At 46.0% G+C, this 14,653-nt stretch overlaps 1 protein-coding gene across 2 annotated transcripts in view; it reads left to right on the forward strand.

Annotated features, from left to right (window-relative positions):
- The window catches only part of ndor1 (NADPH dependent diflavin oxidoreductase 1), an 83,539-nt gene that overhangs the window by 51,914 nt on the left and 16,972 nt on the right, over window positions 1–14,653 (forward strand). For both annotated transcript variants that reach the window (XM_068012807.1, XM_068012808.1), the window contains 5 exons: window positions 1,249–1,458; window positions 6,396–6,517; window positions 9,423–9,643; window positions 10,841–10,948; window positions 14,355–14,469. In XM_068012807.1, coding sequence (XP_067868908.1) covers window positions 1,249–1,458; window positions 6,396–6,517; window positions 9,423–9,643; window positions 10,841–10,948; window positions 14,355–14,469 — 776 coding nt within the window. The remainder of the gene's footprint in view (window positions 1–1,248; window positions 1,459–6,395; window positions 6,518–9,422; window positions 9,644–10,840; window positions 10,949–14,354; window positions 14,470–14,653) is intronic.

Genomic DNA, 14,653 nt, shown 5'->3' on the forward strand with positions numbered 1-14,653 from the left:
TTGGCTGTAAGGTGTGATTTGGTGAGTAATACTCTGCCAGGGACAGATCTCCCAATTTTGGCACACTTCCCCAGATATTTGTGAGGAGGACTTTGCAGGGTCAACTGAGCAGGGTGTGCTTTTGTCATTTCCAGTGCCTCGGTCGACGTTGGGTGGTCCCTCTGGTTTTATTCTTCTTTGACTTTTCTGTAGCAGTTTGATCCAACTGAGTGGCTTGCTAGTTATGAGTGAATGACTGCTGTGCTGGTGTTCTTGGTCAGCAGGGTTCCTGTCTTGTCTGCTGGGTCCTTCTCACAGGTTTTCTGTGATGTTGGCTTGATCATCTCTCTCTCTCTCTCTCTCTCTTTCTCCCCCAGAGAGCTACATTTTAAGGTAAAAATCTCTCATTAGCTTTTGTTAGGAGACACATGACCCTCTCCCTTGTTGTGACCACACAATGAGCTAATATATGATAACCATGGCCATCATTTGATGTTTGAAATGGAAATCATTCTGTCTTGATGTTGCTGCTTCATACCTGATTCATCTTGGTTTTGCTATGTCACCAGCATCCTCTGTTAATGACTCTGATCGACATGAATGAATTAATGTGCAATCGGTCCATTCAATTTCAAAGGGGTTCTCCCCAGAATATTTCAGACGAGGTTAATGAACCTCATCCTTGCAGACGAGATTATGGATTTCCAGTACAGGAGGGGTCACATGGCTGCTATTCCATTTTTACTGTGTATAAGTGTCCATGTTCTTGTGATTTTGTTTAGCAGTTGACTTTTTAAAATTCATTATTCTTCCATTTCATTGTTTATTTCATCACAGCTCCTTCCGTGCATGTCAGTTAACATTATCACAATGCTACCATTCGCCTTTAGAAATGTAATGATGGATGTATGGACTCAAGTCTCTGGAATGGGACTTGAACCCACAACCTTCTGACTCAGGGGAAAACATGCTACCCAATGAGAAACTGGTTGGCTGGTCTGAACACACCCAGTGTTTTTCTTTATCCATCAATCTGCACAAACTTAAGGCTGTGGTTTTCAGCTGACTTTGTCAGGTGGACAGCTTCTGTGATGGGATGCAACATGAACAGCACGGTTAATGCTTGCGTGACTGGGGTGGCAGTGAAAATGGGATTTATTTCCTTGGTGTTATGGTAAGTACCTTACCCAGTGTGTGTTGCAGATGCATGCATTCTTGAGTATTGCATACATTCTTGTGTAATGTTGAACTTTCTTATTTTTTGCATAGATTGCCATCGAAGTACAGATTTCAGTTTGAGGATGATGCAGCCAATGGGATCTCAATGGGACCATGCGACATCAACAGTCAAACTAAATGCCCACCCTCGCAGCTCCACCCATTCCCTGCACAGATGATCTCTAATGAAAGGGTCACAGACGAAACCCACTTCCAGGATGTGCGGCTCATCACCTTCGATATTGCTGGCTCCAGCATTGAGTAAGAAGTGTCTGAATCTGCTTTCCAAATAAACAAATTGAATTTAACAACACTGAAGAGACCCCAGTACCTGATCTCTGTCCTGTCAGTTGTATTCCCTCAAGGGGCTGCTGACTAATATTAATATCCCCAGCTGAATGTTAATCAGGGAAGTTGCCTCCCCATCCTTTCCAACTACTCGGTCACTATGAGTGCATCCGGCAGTGTGGTGCTCGCTCAGTCCTGCCCCTCCGCCAGTGCAGCGGTCCCTCAGTCCTGCCCCTCCGCCAGTGCAGTGGTCCCTCAGTCCTGCCCCTCTGCCAGTGTGGCAGTCCCTCAGTCCTGCCCCTCCGCCAGTGTGGCAGTCCCTCAGTCCTGCCCCTCCGCCAGTGTGGCAGTCCCTCAGTCCTGCCTCTCCGACGTTGCAGTTCTCCCTCAGTAATGCCTCTCCAACAGTACGGCATTGGCATGCATTGGCCTGATCATAGAATCATAGCATCGTGTAGCACCAAAGGAGGCCATTCAGCCCTATGTCAGTTCTTTGTTAGAAATGGCCAGTTAGTCTCATAACATATTGGGTGCCCGCTTTGCGGAACACCTCCTTTCAGTCTGCAGGCATGATGCCAAGCTTCCAGTGGCCTGTCATTTTAATTCTCAACCTTGCTTCTTCTCTGACCTTTCTGTTCTTGGCCTCCTGCGGTGTTCCAATTAAGCACAATATACGCTTGAGGAACAGCACCTTATCTTTCGATTAGACACTTGACAGCCTTCCAGACTCAACGTTAAGTTCAACAATTTTAGATCTTAACCACTGCCCCCATTTTGTTTGATGTCCTTTGATAGTTTGGGTTTTTTTTGGTCCTGTTTCTTTTTTTTTTCCTTTTTCTGTGCTTTCAGAAGGCAGCTCTCATACCTCCTCTGGAAATATCTTTTGTTTCTTTATTTGTCCCATTACTGCTCCCTCAACACTTTTGTTATTTAATCTCTCCTGCCTGCCACCATATCACCAACCTTCCCTTGTGTTATTTTTCCCACCTCGCCCCTTTCACTTTCATAAAACCTTTTACTTCTGTAACATTTTCTCTGATGAAAGGTCACAGTCCTGAAACATTAACTCTCTCCACAAATGCTGCCAAACCTGCAGAGTATTTCCAGCATTTGTCCCATAACCTTGCTCTTTACCTCTTTCTATAGCTTGTAATTTTTTTTCCACTTCAAGTATTTATTCAATTAACTTTTGAAAGTTATTCTTGAATCTACTTCCTCCACTGTTTCATACAGTGCATTCCAGATCATCATAACTCACTGCAGAAAGAAATTTCTGCTGATCTCACCTCTGTTTCTTTTGTCAATTACCTTAAATCTGTGTCCTCTGCTTACTGACCCTTCTGCCACTGGACACAGAGTAAATAAGGAGAAAATATCAAAACCCTTTGTAATTTTGAACACCTCTGTCACATCTCCCCGTATCGTTCTCTGCCCTAAGGAGAATAACACCAGCTTCTTTAGTTTCTCCATATAACTGAAGTCCCTTAGCCCTGGTACCATTATAGTAAATAAAAACAAGAAATGCTGGAACCACTCAGCAGGTCTGGCAGCATCTGTGGAAAGAGAAGCAGAGTTAACGTTTCGGGTCAGTGACCCTTCTTCGGAACTGACAAATATTAGAAAAGTCACAGGTTATAAGCAAGTGAGGTGGGGGTGGGGCAAGAGATAACAAAGGAGGTCTAGATTGGACCAGGCCACATAGCTGACCAAAAGGTCGCGGAGCAAAGGCAAACAATATGTTAATGGTGTGTTGAAGGACAAAGCATTAGTACAGATTAGGTGTTAATACACTGAATATTGAACAGCAGCAAGTGCAAACCTGAAAAAAACAGTGGGTAAGCAAACTGAACAAACTAAGATGAAATGAAATAAATGCAAAAAAAAAAGATGGTAAAAAATGTAAAAAAGAATGTAAAAAAAAAAGTAAGAAAAAATAACTAAAAATGAAAGTAAAATGGGGGGCTGTCATGCTCTGAAATTATTGAACTCAATGTTCAGTCTGGCAGGCTGTAGTGTGCCTAATCGGTAAATGAGATGCTGTTCCTCGAGCTTGCGTTGATGTTCACTGGAACACTGCAGCAATCCCAGGACAGAGATGTGAGCATGAGAGCAGGGGGGAGAGTTGAAATGGCAAGCAACCGGAAGCTCAGGTTCCTGCTTGCGGACTGAGCGGAGATGTTCCGCAAAGCGGTCACCCAGTCTGCGCTTGGTCTCCCCAATGTAGAGGAGACCATACTGTGAGCAGCGAATACAGTATACTGCATTGAAAGAAGTACAAGTAAATCGCTGCTTCACCTGAAAGGAGTGTTTGGGGCCTGGGATAGTGAGGAGTGAGGAGGTAAATGGGCAGGTATTACACCTCCTGCGATTGCAGGGGAAGGTGCCATGGGACGGGGACGAGGTGGTGGGGGTAATGGAGGAGTGGACCAGGGTGTCGCGGAGGGAACGATCCCTTCGGAATGCTGACAGGGGAAGGGAGGGGAAGATGCAACTGGTAGTGGCATCACGCTGGAGGTGGCGGAAATGGCGGAGGATGATCCTTTGGATATGGAGGCTGATGGGGTGAAAAGTGAGGACAAGGGGAACCCTGTCACGGTTCTGGGAGGGAGGGGAAGGGGTGAGGGTAGAGGTGCGGGGAATGGGCCGGACACGGTTGAGGGCCCTGTCAACCACAGTGGGGGGAAATCCTCGGTTGAGGAAAAAGGAGGTCATATCAGAAGCACCGTCATGGAAGGTAGCATCATCAGAGCAAATGCGTCGGAGACGGAGAAACTGGGAGAATGGAATGGAGTCCTTACAGGAGGTAGGGTGTGAAGAAGTGTAATCGAGGTAGCTGTGGCAGTCGGTGGGCTTATAATGGATATTAGTAGACAACCTATCCCCAGAGATGGAGACAGAGAAGTCGAGGAAGGGAAGGGAAGTGTCAGAGATGGACCATGTAAAGGTGAGAGAAGGGTGGAAATTGGAAGCAACGTTGATAAAGTTTTTCAGTTCGGGGCGGGAGCAGGAAACGGCACCGATACAGTCATCAATGTACCGGAAAAAGAGTTGGGGGAGGGGGCCTGAGTAGGACTGGAACAAAGAATGCTCGACATATCCCACAAAAAGACAGGCATAACTAGGACCCATGCGGGTACCCATTGCGACACCTTTTACTTGAAGGAAGTGCGTGGAGTTGAAGGAGAAGTTGTTCAATGTGAGAACAAGTTCAGCCAGGCGGAGGAGGGTGGTGGTGGATGGGGACTGGTTGGGCCTCTGTTCCAGGAAGAAGCGGAGAGCCCTCAAACCATCCTGGTGGGGGATGGAGGTGTAGAGCGATTGGACGTCCATAGTGAAGAGGAGGCGGTTGGGCCCCGAAAATAGAAATTGTCAAAATGACGTAGTGTGTCAGAAGAGTCACGGATGTAGGTGGGAAGAGACTGGACCAGCGGAGAAAAGATAAGAGTCTAGATAGGAAGAAATCAGTTCAGTGGGGCAGGAGCAGGCTGACACAATGGGTCTGCCGGGACAGTCCCGTTTGTGGATTTTGGGAAGGAGGTAGAAGCGGGCTGTCCGGGGTTGTGGGGCTATGAGGTTGGAAGCTGTAGAGGGAAGATCTCCAGAGGAGATGAGGTCAGTGACAGTCCTTTGGACGGTAGCTTGATGTTCGGTGGTGGGGTCATGGTCCAGAGGGAGGTAGGAAGAAGTGTCCATGAGTTGGCGTTGAGCTTCTGCAAGGTAGAGGTCGGTACGCCAGACGACAACAGCACCACCCTTGTCTGCAGGTTTGATGACCATGTCGGGGTTAGTCCTGAGAGAACGGAGTGCCTCAAGTTCAGAGGGGGACAGGTTAGAGTGAGTGAGGGGGGCAGAGAAATTGAGATGACCAATGTCTCGCCGACAGTTTTCAATGAAGAGATCAAGAGCGGGTAAGAGGCCAGGGGGAGGGGTCCAGGTAGAGGGAGAATGCTGGAGGCGGGTGAATGGGTCTGCTGGTCAAAGAAGTGAGCCCGGAGGCGGAGGCGACGGAAGAAGAACTCAACGTCATGCCGAGCTTGAAATTCATTGAGGTGGAGGCGTAAGGGGATAAAACTGAGACCTTTGCTGAGTACAGAACCCTCAGCATCAGAGAGGGGGAGGTCAGAGGGTATAATGAATACACGGCAAGGGGTCAGATCAGAAGAGGTGGGGTCAGAGGGAAGTGAAGCGGAGGGAGGATCTGGAGGGGCATTAGTCCCCATCAGCTGCTGGAGCTTGCGTTCCTTAAAACCTGAAAGGAAGAAAAAAAGTTTTTTGTTAATGCGTCGGATGAGACGAAAGATGAAATGAAACTGCGGAGTAGAACAGCTTTGAGATAAGGTGAGGCGGTGCTGCTGGAGAGAGAGGTCCAGTGTGTGCATGTGGCGGCGCATAGCACTGAGCGTGGATCTCAGGATGCGGCAAGAGTAGCAGTCCGAGGAACGTTCTATTTCTCGGAGATATCTGTGATCCTGGGTGGATTCAAAACGTGATGGGTGAAACTGCAGTTGGAATCCACGTGGAATAAGTCGGAGCCGGAGACAGTCACTGAGGAAGGAGATGTGGCTGTGAAAACGAGTTTTGGTAGATACCTTATCAAACACCAGGAGGGAAATAGAAAGCAATGAAGGTGAACAAGATAAAAGAGACAAACGAAAATCCCGTCGGAGAGAAGAGCAGAACTTCTTCAAGGTAGGCATTCCTGGAAGAGAAGTGCCATTATAGTAAATCCCTCTGCACCCTCTCCAAGGCCTTGTTATCCTTCCTGAAGTGTGGTGCCCGGAACTGGACACAATACTCGAGCTGAGGCTCAACCAGTGAATTTAGTTTTTAAAGCTCAAACAGGTTTACTGCTCAAAGGCATTGACCTTGGAATCCTTTTCTCCCAATTAATTTTTCCTTTTGACCTGCAGGTACTCGGCAGGGGATGTGGCCATGATTGAACCTCGAAACTCACCAGACAGCATCAAGGAGTTCTGTCAGCTCCTGCGCCTCGACCCGCGCAAAAAGTTTCTGCTGAAGCCCTATGATTCAGGTTGGATATCTTCAATTATTGGTTAGTTTTGGATGCAAGTGTTAAAAGCAGAATTTACTCACAGAACCCAAGGTGAAGCATTGCAAATAAGGAACAGCTGTTTCTGAAAAATAAACCAGTCCTCTGCTAACTAAGTATTTTTGCAATCAAATCTATCAATAATTTATTAGAATTCTTCCATATGGGGTGCAATTTCTGGGCATATTGTCCTTTCTGTGACATTTTTGAATAATGATTTTACGTCTATTTTTGGAATGCAAAAATCGCAGGTCAGCATTTCTAATCGGAAAATCCTATGTCAACATTTCACTGTCACATTAGTTCACATTGTTCAGTTCCTAAGATCATAGATCCATGGTTTGCAATCAGGGTAGTGAGGTAAGGGAGCACCCTTAAACGATCAAAAACTTTGCCGCGGCTCTCATTAATTCTAATTTCCTTGGTGTCTGTTCTGTTAATTCATTATTAGTTTGGTGCCTGCTTCTCTATTAATTGATTTATTCATTTGTATGTGGTGCTGTAAAAGTTCATGAATTCCTTCCTGCCTACTGCTGTATTAATTTACTCATTCACACATTTTTGCTGTTCTATCAGTTCACTGAGATCACTGCTATATTACAAAATACTCCGCATGCTGGAGATCTGAAACAAAAACAGAAAATGTTGAAAATACTCAGCAGGTCAGGCAGCATCTGTGGAGAAAGAAAAACAGAATTTACGTTTCATGTCTGTGACCTTTCATCAGACTGCTATATTAATTCAGTGGTACTCGCTGCTGAGTTAATCTATTAATTAGCATCCACTTGCTACTTTATTAATTTATTTATTCACTGCTACCCGCTGCTCTATTAACTCATTAATGCACTTGTGTGCTGTGCTCTATCTTTATGTAACATACTAAAATTCTGACATATCATTCACATTTCCTGTAAGATCACACTTGCTTCCTACAACCCTTTTCCTGTCACTTCTTGTTGAGAATACCCCGATTAAGAAGCATATTCTCGGACTCCGTGTAATCAATGACATACAAGATTGTCAGTGACTTATTAAAAATGTTATGTGTTACGCATATTTCGTATAGCACTTTCCCTGACTGATAGAAAGCTGAATATCCTTCAGCAATTGCCAGGGAGTTCTGCTGGTGATTGATTAAATAGTCAGGGTCAAGAGGTCCTTCGGTATCTGATGAAAAGGATGATCCAGGAACTGTTGTGATAGGATTTTGGATTCCTTTCACTGGGACTGGAGCAGTAGCAATAGAATGTTGAAATTAATTCTTTTTTTCCATCGCTCAATTGGTAGCACTCTTGCCTCTGAGTCCGAAGGTTGTGGTTTGAAGTCCCACTCCAGGACTTGAGCACACAAATCAAGGCTGACACTCCAGTGCAGCACTGAGGGTGAACCGCACTGGTGGCGAACTGCACTGGTGGAGGTGCCATCTTTCGAATGAGACATTAAACCGAGGCTGCAATCTGCCTTCTCAGGTAAAAGATATGACACTATTTTGAAGAAGAGCAGGGAAATTGTCTCAGTTGTCCTGGCTGATATTTATCCATCAATCACCATCACAAAAACAATTATCTGGTCATTATCACATTGCTGTTTGTGGGTGCATCCTGTTGGCAAATTGGCTGCTATGTTTCCTACATCACAACAGTGACTACACTTCAAAAGTACTTCATTGGCTGTAAAGCACTTTGAGATGTTTGGTAGTCCTAAAAGGTGCCAAATGCAAGTATTTTTTAATATTCTGTGAGAGCCATTGGCAAGGCCAGAATTTATTGCCCATCCCTAATTTCCTCTGAACAGTCCATGTAATGAAGGTATTCCCAAAATGCTGTTTGGCAGGGAGTTCCAGAATTTTGACCCAATGACGATGAAGGGATAGCAATATATTTCCAAGTCAGGATGGTGTGTGGAGGTGATGGGGTCCAGTAGCAGGAGTACATTTCGTGGGCCAGATAACGTTTGATCTCCCAACTACAGTATATCTTTACGATATTGGAACAGCTTTATATCAGTGCATGGTATTGGGACACAGAGTGCCAGTTGAGTATAGTGGGACAGTGGTGGACAGTGGGGAGCAGTGTGGCAATGGAGCTGCAGCACTGTGTATCCAGTTTCCGTATAACTACAAGCTTGCTTGACTTGGCTTTGCATGCTTGTTATACACTACACAATTAACTGATGATAGGCATGATGTGTTTGCATTAAGGGGATTCGTGCATTTGCCTAATAGTTCAATGAGATTCCAGCCAGGGCGAGCACTAGGACTGTGCTGAGCACATTCGAGATGGGAGTCCTAGCCTCATGGTGTCAACACAGAGTGATCGTGGTTCTCAAAGTTTACTTTCTTTTTCTCACTTATAATACTGAGCTGTTTGCCTTGTATCAACGTTGACCTTTCCACTAACACTGGGGAATGAAATGCATTCCCCATTTTTCCACACTTTGTGATTGTAAACAGAATGTGACCTGTCCCCTGCAAATGCTTGTGAGCACTGACTGTTGGGCAGTTTAAGTAAATTTGATCCCACGTTCCACAGCAGCTTCTGTAAAATGAGGTAAATCCAGCCTCATTTTCCTGAGCTGTCTAATGGGAGTAAGTAGAGGCCCATTGTATTTCATTGCCCTGCACTTACTGTTCCTCCCAAACTGCTGTTCACTCTTTTGGAATCAGAGGCTGCCTGGTGCATGTGCCAAGATGTTATTTTGTCAAAATCTTATTTGACAATTTGTGTATGAAGCACAGAAAGAGATTTTATCAGTGTGTGGGAAATGAGATATGATGTGGGATCAGCTTCATTGTGATTTGTGATCAAACCCGCCAGATTCCTGCCTTTGGATTTCCCTTGTACCTCATGTGCTGCTGTGATTGACATCCCACACTCTCCTCCTTCAGCAATGCCACTTCCTGCTCGATTACCACAGCCCTGTACAGTTCAATACCTGGTGGAGCGTTACCTGGACATTAACTGCGTCCCTCGACGGTCCTTCTTTGATCTCTTGTCATATTTCTCTCCTGATGAGATGGAGCGGGAGAAGCTGAAGGAATTCAGCTCAGCTGAGGGCCAAGATGAGTTGTATAGTTACTGCAACAGACTTCGCAGGACAACCTTGGAGGTAAGCCAGAGGACAGCAACAATTTGCCTTTATATAGCACCTTTAACACAGTAAAATGTCCCAATGCGCTTCACAGGTGCATTGTCAAACAAAATGTGACACTGAACCACATAAGGAGATATTGGAAACAAAAATAGAAAATGCTGAAAATACTCAGCGGGTTAGGTGGAGAGAAAAACAGTTTACATTTCAGGTCTGTGTGACTTTTCATCAGAACTAGTAGAAGAGATAAACGGAAATGCCGTCGGAGAGAAGAGCAGAACTTCTTCAAGGTGGGCATTCCTGGAAGAAAAGTGGCAGTGAATTAAACTAATACAAACACAAAAAAATTGCAAATGTTGGAAATATGAAACAAAAACAGAAAATGCTAGAAATACTGAATAGGTCATTTTAAGGAGCATCCTAAAGGAAGAAAATGAGATAGAGAGGTGGAGAGATTTAGGGAGAGAATTTCAGAGCTTGGGGCCTAGGCTGCTGAAGGCACAGCCACCAATGGTGGAGGGAAGAAAACTGGGGATGTGCAAGTGACCAGAACTAATGGAGCACAGATATCTCGGTTGTAGAGTTGGAGGACATTACAGAGATAGGAAGCACTCTGAAGGTTAAGGGTCAAAATTACGAAGTCTACAGGATCACCTGGTGGGCAGAAACTGGATGATCCACTGCTCAATGTTTTCCACTGCTGAGGGGGATCATCTGTTAATGCAAGTGGAGGGATGGGAGGTGGTGGTGCGGGTGTCGGGTGGGTGAAGGATGGTGCTCGGGGCCACCTATTCTGAGGAGGGACTTGTTTGGTAGATGCCAAGAGGACTGATGCCTTGGGAGGAAGAAGGAGCTCGAAGGAGATGTCTATTCAAGAGTGAGGCCAGCAATAATTCAGAGTCAAGGGAAGGAATAGGATGTTCCTGTCACCTCCAGTTTTCTCCTCTTAAATGAATGGCTGAAAACAGCCACTTCATCTTAGGATGGATAAGGGAAGAAATTTTGAGGAACAGCCTGGAGGAAACACAACTGAGTGCCTTGGTCATAAAATAGTGCAAGGTTCCCAGCGCATCCTGCTGTAACGCAGCAGCATAGCTTCAGGACAAAGGCAGAGTTTCTGGAAAAGTCGAGTGCTTTTTAATTAAATACTTGTTTCTGGTCTCACTGGGTGTGTGTTTGATTCTGTTAAGTTGTGATATTTGTGTTCTTTCCTAGATTCTGTACGATTTTCCTCATACCACCTCTGCCATACCGCCCGACTATCTCTTCGACCTCATTCCCGAAATCCGACCCCGAGCATTCTCCATTGCTTCTTCACAGCTGGTAAGGACCCTTGCTTCTTCATGCTATTCATTTAGGACGCTATTGTTCGCTATGGGATAGTTTTTCAACTTGTTGTCCAGGCATCAAACTGGCCTTGCAGGTAGGCGCCCGTTATTAGAAACCATCAGATCTGCAGATCGGGCAGTTTGTATAACTGGCGACTCCCCCTATAATCACACAGAGTGAAGAGTTCAGGGTTTGATAGTGTAGTGATTACATTACTGGAATAATAATCTAGACTGTATGAGTTCACATTCAACCATGGCAGTTTCAGAATTTGAATGAAGAATTTGACCATGAAGCTATTGGTTAGATCTGGAAGCCAATCTGGCTGTTCTTAAACTGTATCAGTTCAATCCTGCCTTCTTCCAGACCACCGTAACCGCACAGATCTTGCTGAAAGCACTGACAAACCTGCCACATACAGTTCACTACTGTCCTTTAGGGAAGGAAATTTGCTTCCTTACCCAGTCTGGCTTATGTAGAGATAGGGCAGGAAAGTGGAATTCATATAGGTCAGCCATGTTCTTGTTGAATGACAGAGCAGGTTTGAGGGGCTGCATGTCCTACCCCTCCTATTTCTTTGATTCTTATGTGCCACCAGTCCCACAGAAATGAGGTTGATCCTCTGAAGGTGTCTAGCAAGACACTCATTTATATTAAACCACGATTTCAGAGTAATTAAGGATAGATAATAAATGCCAATCTTGCCAATGACACCCACAGCCCGAGAATGATGATTTTTATTTTAAAAAGAAGAAATTCCAAGTCGTATCTTTCAGAAATTCTAAATATTTTTACAGTGTTGTTCTCAATAAGCCTGAATTTACCAGCAGAGCAGAGACACTGTAACCTCCACTGTTAACAGCAAATACTGACTCCTGCTAGCAGAATCAAGAGGCTGTCACTATAGGAACCAGTTTCTGTCTCCTCCTTTCTATGTTATTAATATGTTGTAGTGTGTTGGCTTCAAGATATAGTGTGGAACTGTGACACACAGCAGCCAACAAAGACCCAAGTGTCCTGTGTGAAGCTCAGACATTTACTTGGGAGGAATCCTGCTGCTTTTCATCCTACTGTTTCCCCGCCCCGCCCCCAATCACGTGATGAGGCAGCAATTCTTTCTGGGTTACGGATTCCACGGGACCAGTAGCCCTCCAAAATTTGACAAGGCAGCCATTCTTCATTTGTGACGCTGAACAGATAGTATCATCAGGTTATAGAACGTCCTGTGTGTGACCCCAGCCAGACAGTGTCTGCAGGTTACAGAACATCCCAAGCATGACCCCAGCCAGACAGTGTCTGCAGGTTACAGAACATCCCAAGCATGACCCCAGCCAGACAGTGTCTGCAGGTTACAGAACATCCCAAGCATGACCCCAGCCAGACAGTATCTGCAGGTTACAGAACATCCCAAGCCTGACCCCAGCCAGACAGTGTCTGCAGGTTACAGAACATCCCAAGCATGACCCCAGCCAGACAGTGTCTGCAGGTTACAGACATTCCCAAGTGTGACCCCAGACAGTGACTACAAGTTACAGAACATCCCAAGCGTGACCCCAGCCAGACAGTGTCTGCAGGTTACAGAACATCCCAAGCGTGACCCCAGCCAGACAGTGACTACAAGTTACAGAACATCCCAAGTGTGACCCCAGACAGTGACTACAAGTTACAGAACATCCCAAGCGTGACCCCAGCCAGACAGTGTCTGCAGGTTACAGAACATCCCAAGCGTGACCCCAGCCAGACAGTGTCTGCAGGTTACAGACATTCCCAAGTGTGACCCCAGACAGTGACTACAAGTTACAGAACATCCCAAGCGTGACCCCAGCCAGACAGTGTCTGCAGGTTACAGAACATCTTGTGTGTGACCCCAGCCAGACAGTGTCTGCAGGTTACAGAACATCTTGTGTGTGACCCCAGCCAGACAGTGTCTGCAGGTTACAGAACATCCTGTGTGTGACCCCAGCCAGACAGTGTCTGCAGGTTACAGAACGTCCTGTGTGTGACCCCAGACAGTGTCTGCAGGTTACAGAACATCCCAACTGTGACCCCAGACAGTGTCTGCAGGTTACAGAACGTCCTGTGTGTGACCCCAGACAGTGTCTGCAGGTTACAGAACATCCTGTGTGTGACCCCAGACAGTGTCTGCAGGTTACAGAACATCCTGTGTGTGACCCCAGATAATGTCTGCAGGTTACAGAACATCCTGTGTGTGACCCCAGACAGTATCTGCAGGTTACAGAACATCCCAAGTGTGACCCCAGACAGTATCTGCAGGTTACAGAACATCCCAAGTGTGACCCCAGACAGTGTCTGCAGGTTACAGAACATCCTGTGTGTGACCCCAGACAGTATCTGCAGGTTACAGAACATCCCAAGTGTGACCCCAGACAGTGTCTGCAGGTTACAGAACATCCTGTGTGTGACCCCAGACAGTATCTGCAGGTTACAGAACATCCCAAGTGTGACCCCAGACAGTGTCTGCAGGTTACAGAACATCCCAAGTGTGACCCCAGACAGTGTCTACAGGTTACAGAACGTCCTGTGTGTGACCCCAGACAGTGTTTGCAGATTACAGAACATCCTGTGTGTGACCCCAGACAGTGTCTGCAGGTTACAGAACATCCTGTGTGTGACCCCAGACAGTGTTTGCAGGTTACAGAACATCCTGTGTGTGACCCCAGACAGTGTTTGCAGGTTACAGAACGTCCTGTGTGTGACCCCAGACAGTGTCTGCAGGTGACAGAACATCCTGTGTGTGACCCCAGACAGTGTCTGCAGGTTATAGAACATCCTGTGTGTGACCCCAGACAGTGTCTGCAGGTTGCAGAACATCCTGTGTGTGACTCCAGACAGTATCTGCAGGTTACAGAACATCCTGTGTGTGACCCCAGACAGTGTCTGCAGGTTATAGAACATCCTGTGTGTGACTCCAGACAGTGTCTGCAGGTTACAGAACATCCTGTGTGTGACCCCAGACAGTGTCTGCAGGTTATAGAACATCCTGTGTGTGACTCCAGACAGTGTCTGCAGGTTACAGAATCCTATGTTTGATCCCAGACAGTGTCTGCAGGTTACAGAACATCCCGCATGTGTCGGCAGGATATTAGTCTTTGGAGAATGTCCCAGCTGAGCCCAATCGTGTTTCAAGTGGGTGATTGTACATTTTCCCTTCCAGCCACTGGAAGCAGTGAGGTGCGACCTTCCCTGGCTGAGTTCTTTTTCTTTTCCCCTCTACACTGAGAGCAGAATCTGATCCTACCTTTGGATTTTTTCCATGTGTTAACGATGTTCATTTGATTGTTTGATATAATGTAGCAACATAGTGATCTCTGGAACCATTGAATAATTGATGGAAATCGCCGTGAATATAAAGATTCTCATTCTGCTTTCTGTTTTCCAGGCTTACCCCAGTCAGATTCAGATTTTGATGGCTGTTGTTCGGTATAAAACCAAGTTGAAGAAGCCTCGTTGTGGCCTATGTTCCAGTTGGTTAGCATCCCAGAATCCTCAGCAGAGTAAGTCTCACCCAGTGACCCCTCGATTCTCTTTAAGTCATGATCATCAGTTGATGTTTGAAGTCTGGATCTCCCAACGCACCGAGGTGTTGGAAGATTGATGGTCACAGCCAAACAGAGAGAGATGCCGAGACTGACGGCAGTGCCTGGTTGACACTGGGACTGCACACACCTTTTATTAGTT

Source organism: Heterodontus francisci, chromosome 32 (genome assembly GCF_036365525.1).
Source record: "Heterodontus francisci isolate sHetFra1 chromosome 32, sHetFra1.hap1, whole genome shotgun sequence".
Taxonomy (NCBI): Eukaryota; Metazoa; Chordata; class Chondrichthyes; order Heterodontiformes; family Heterodontidae; genus Heterodontus; species Heterodontus francisci.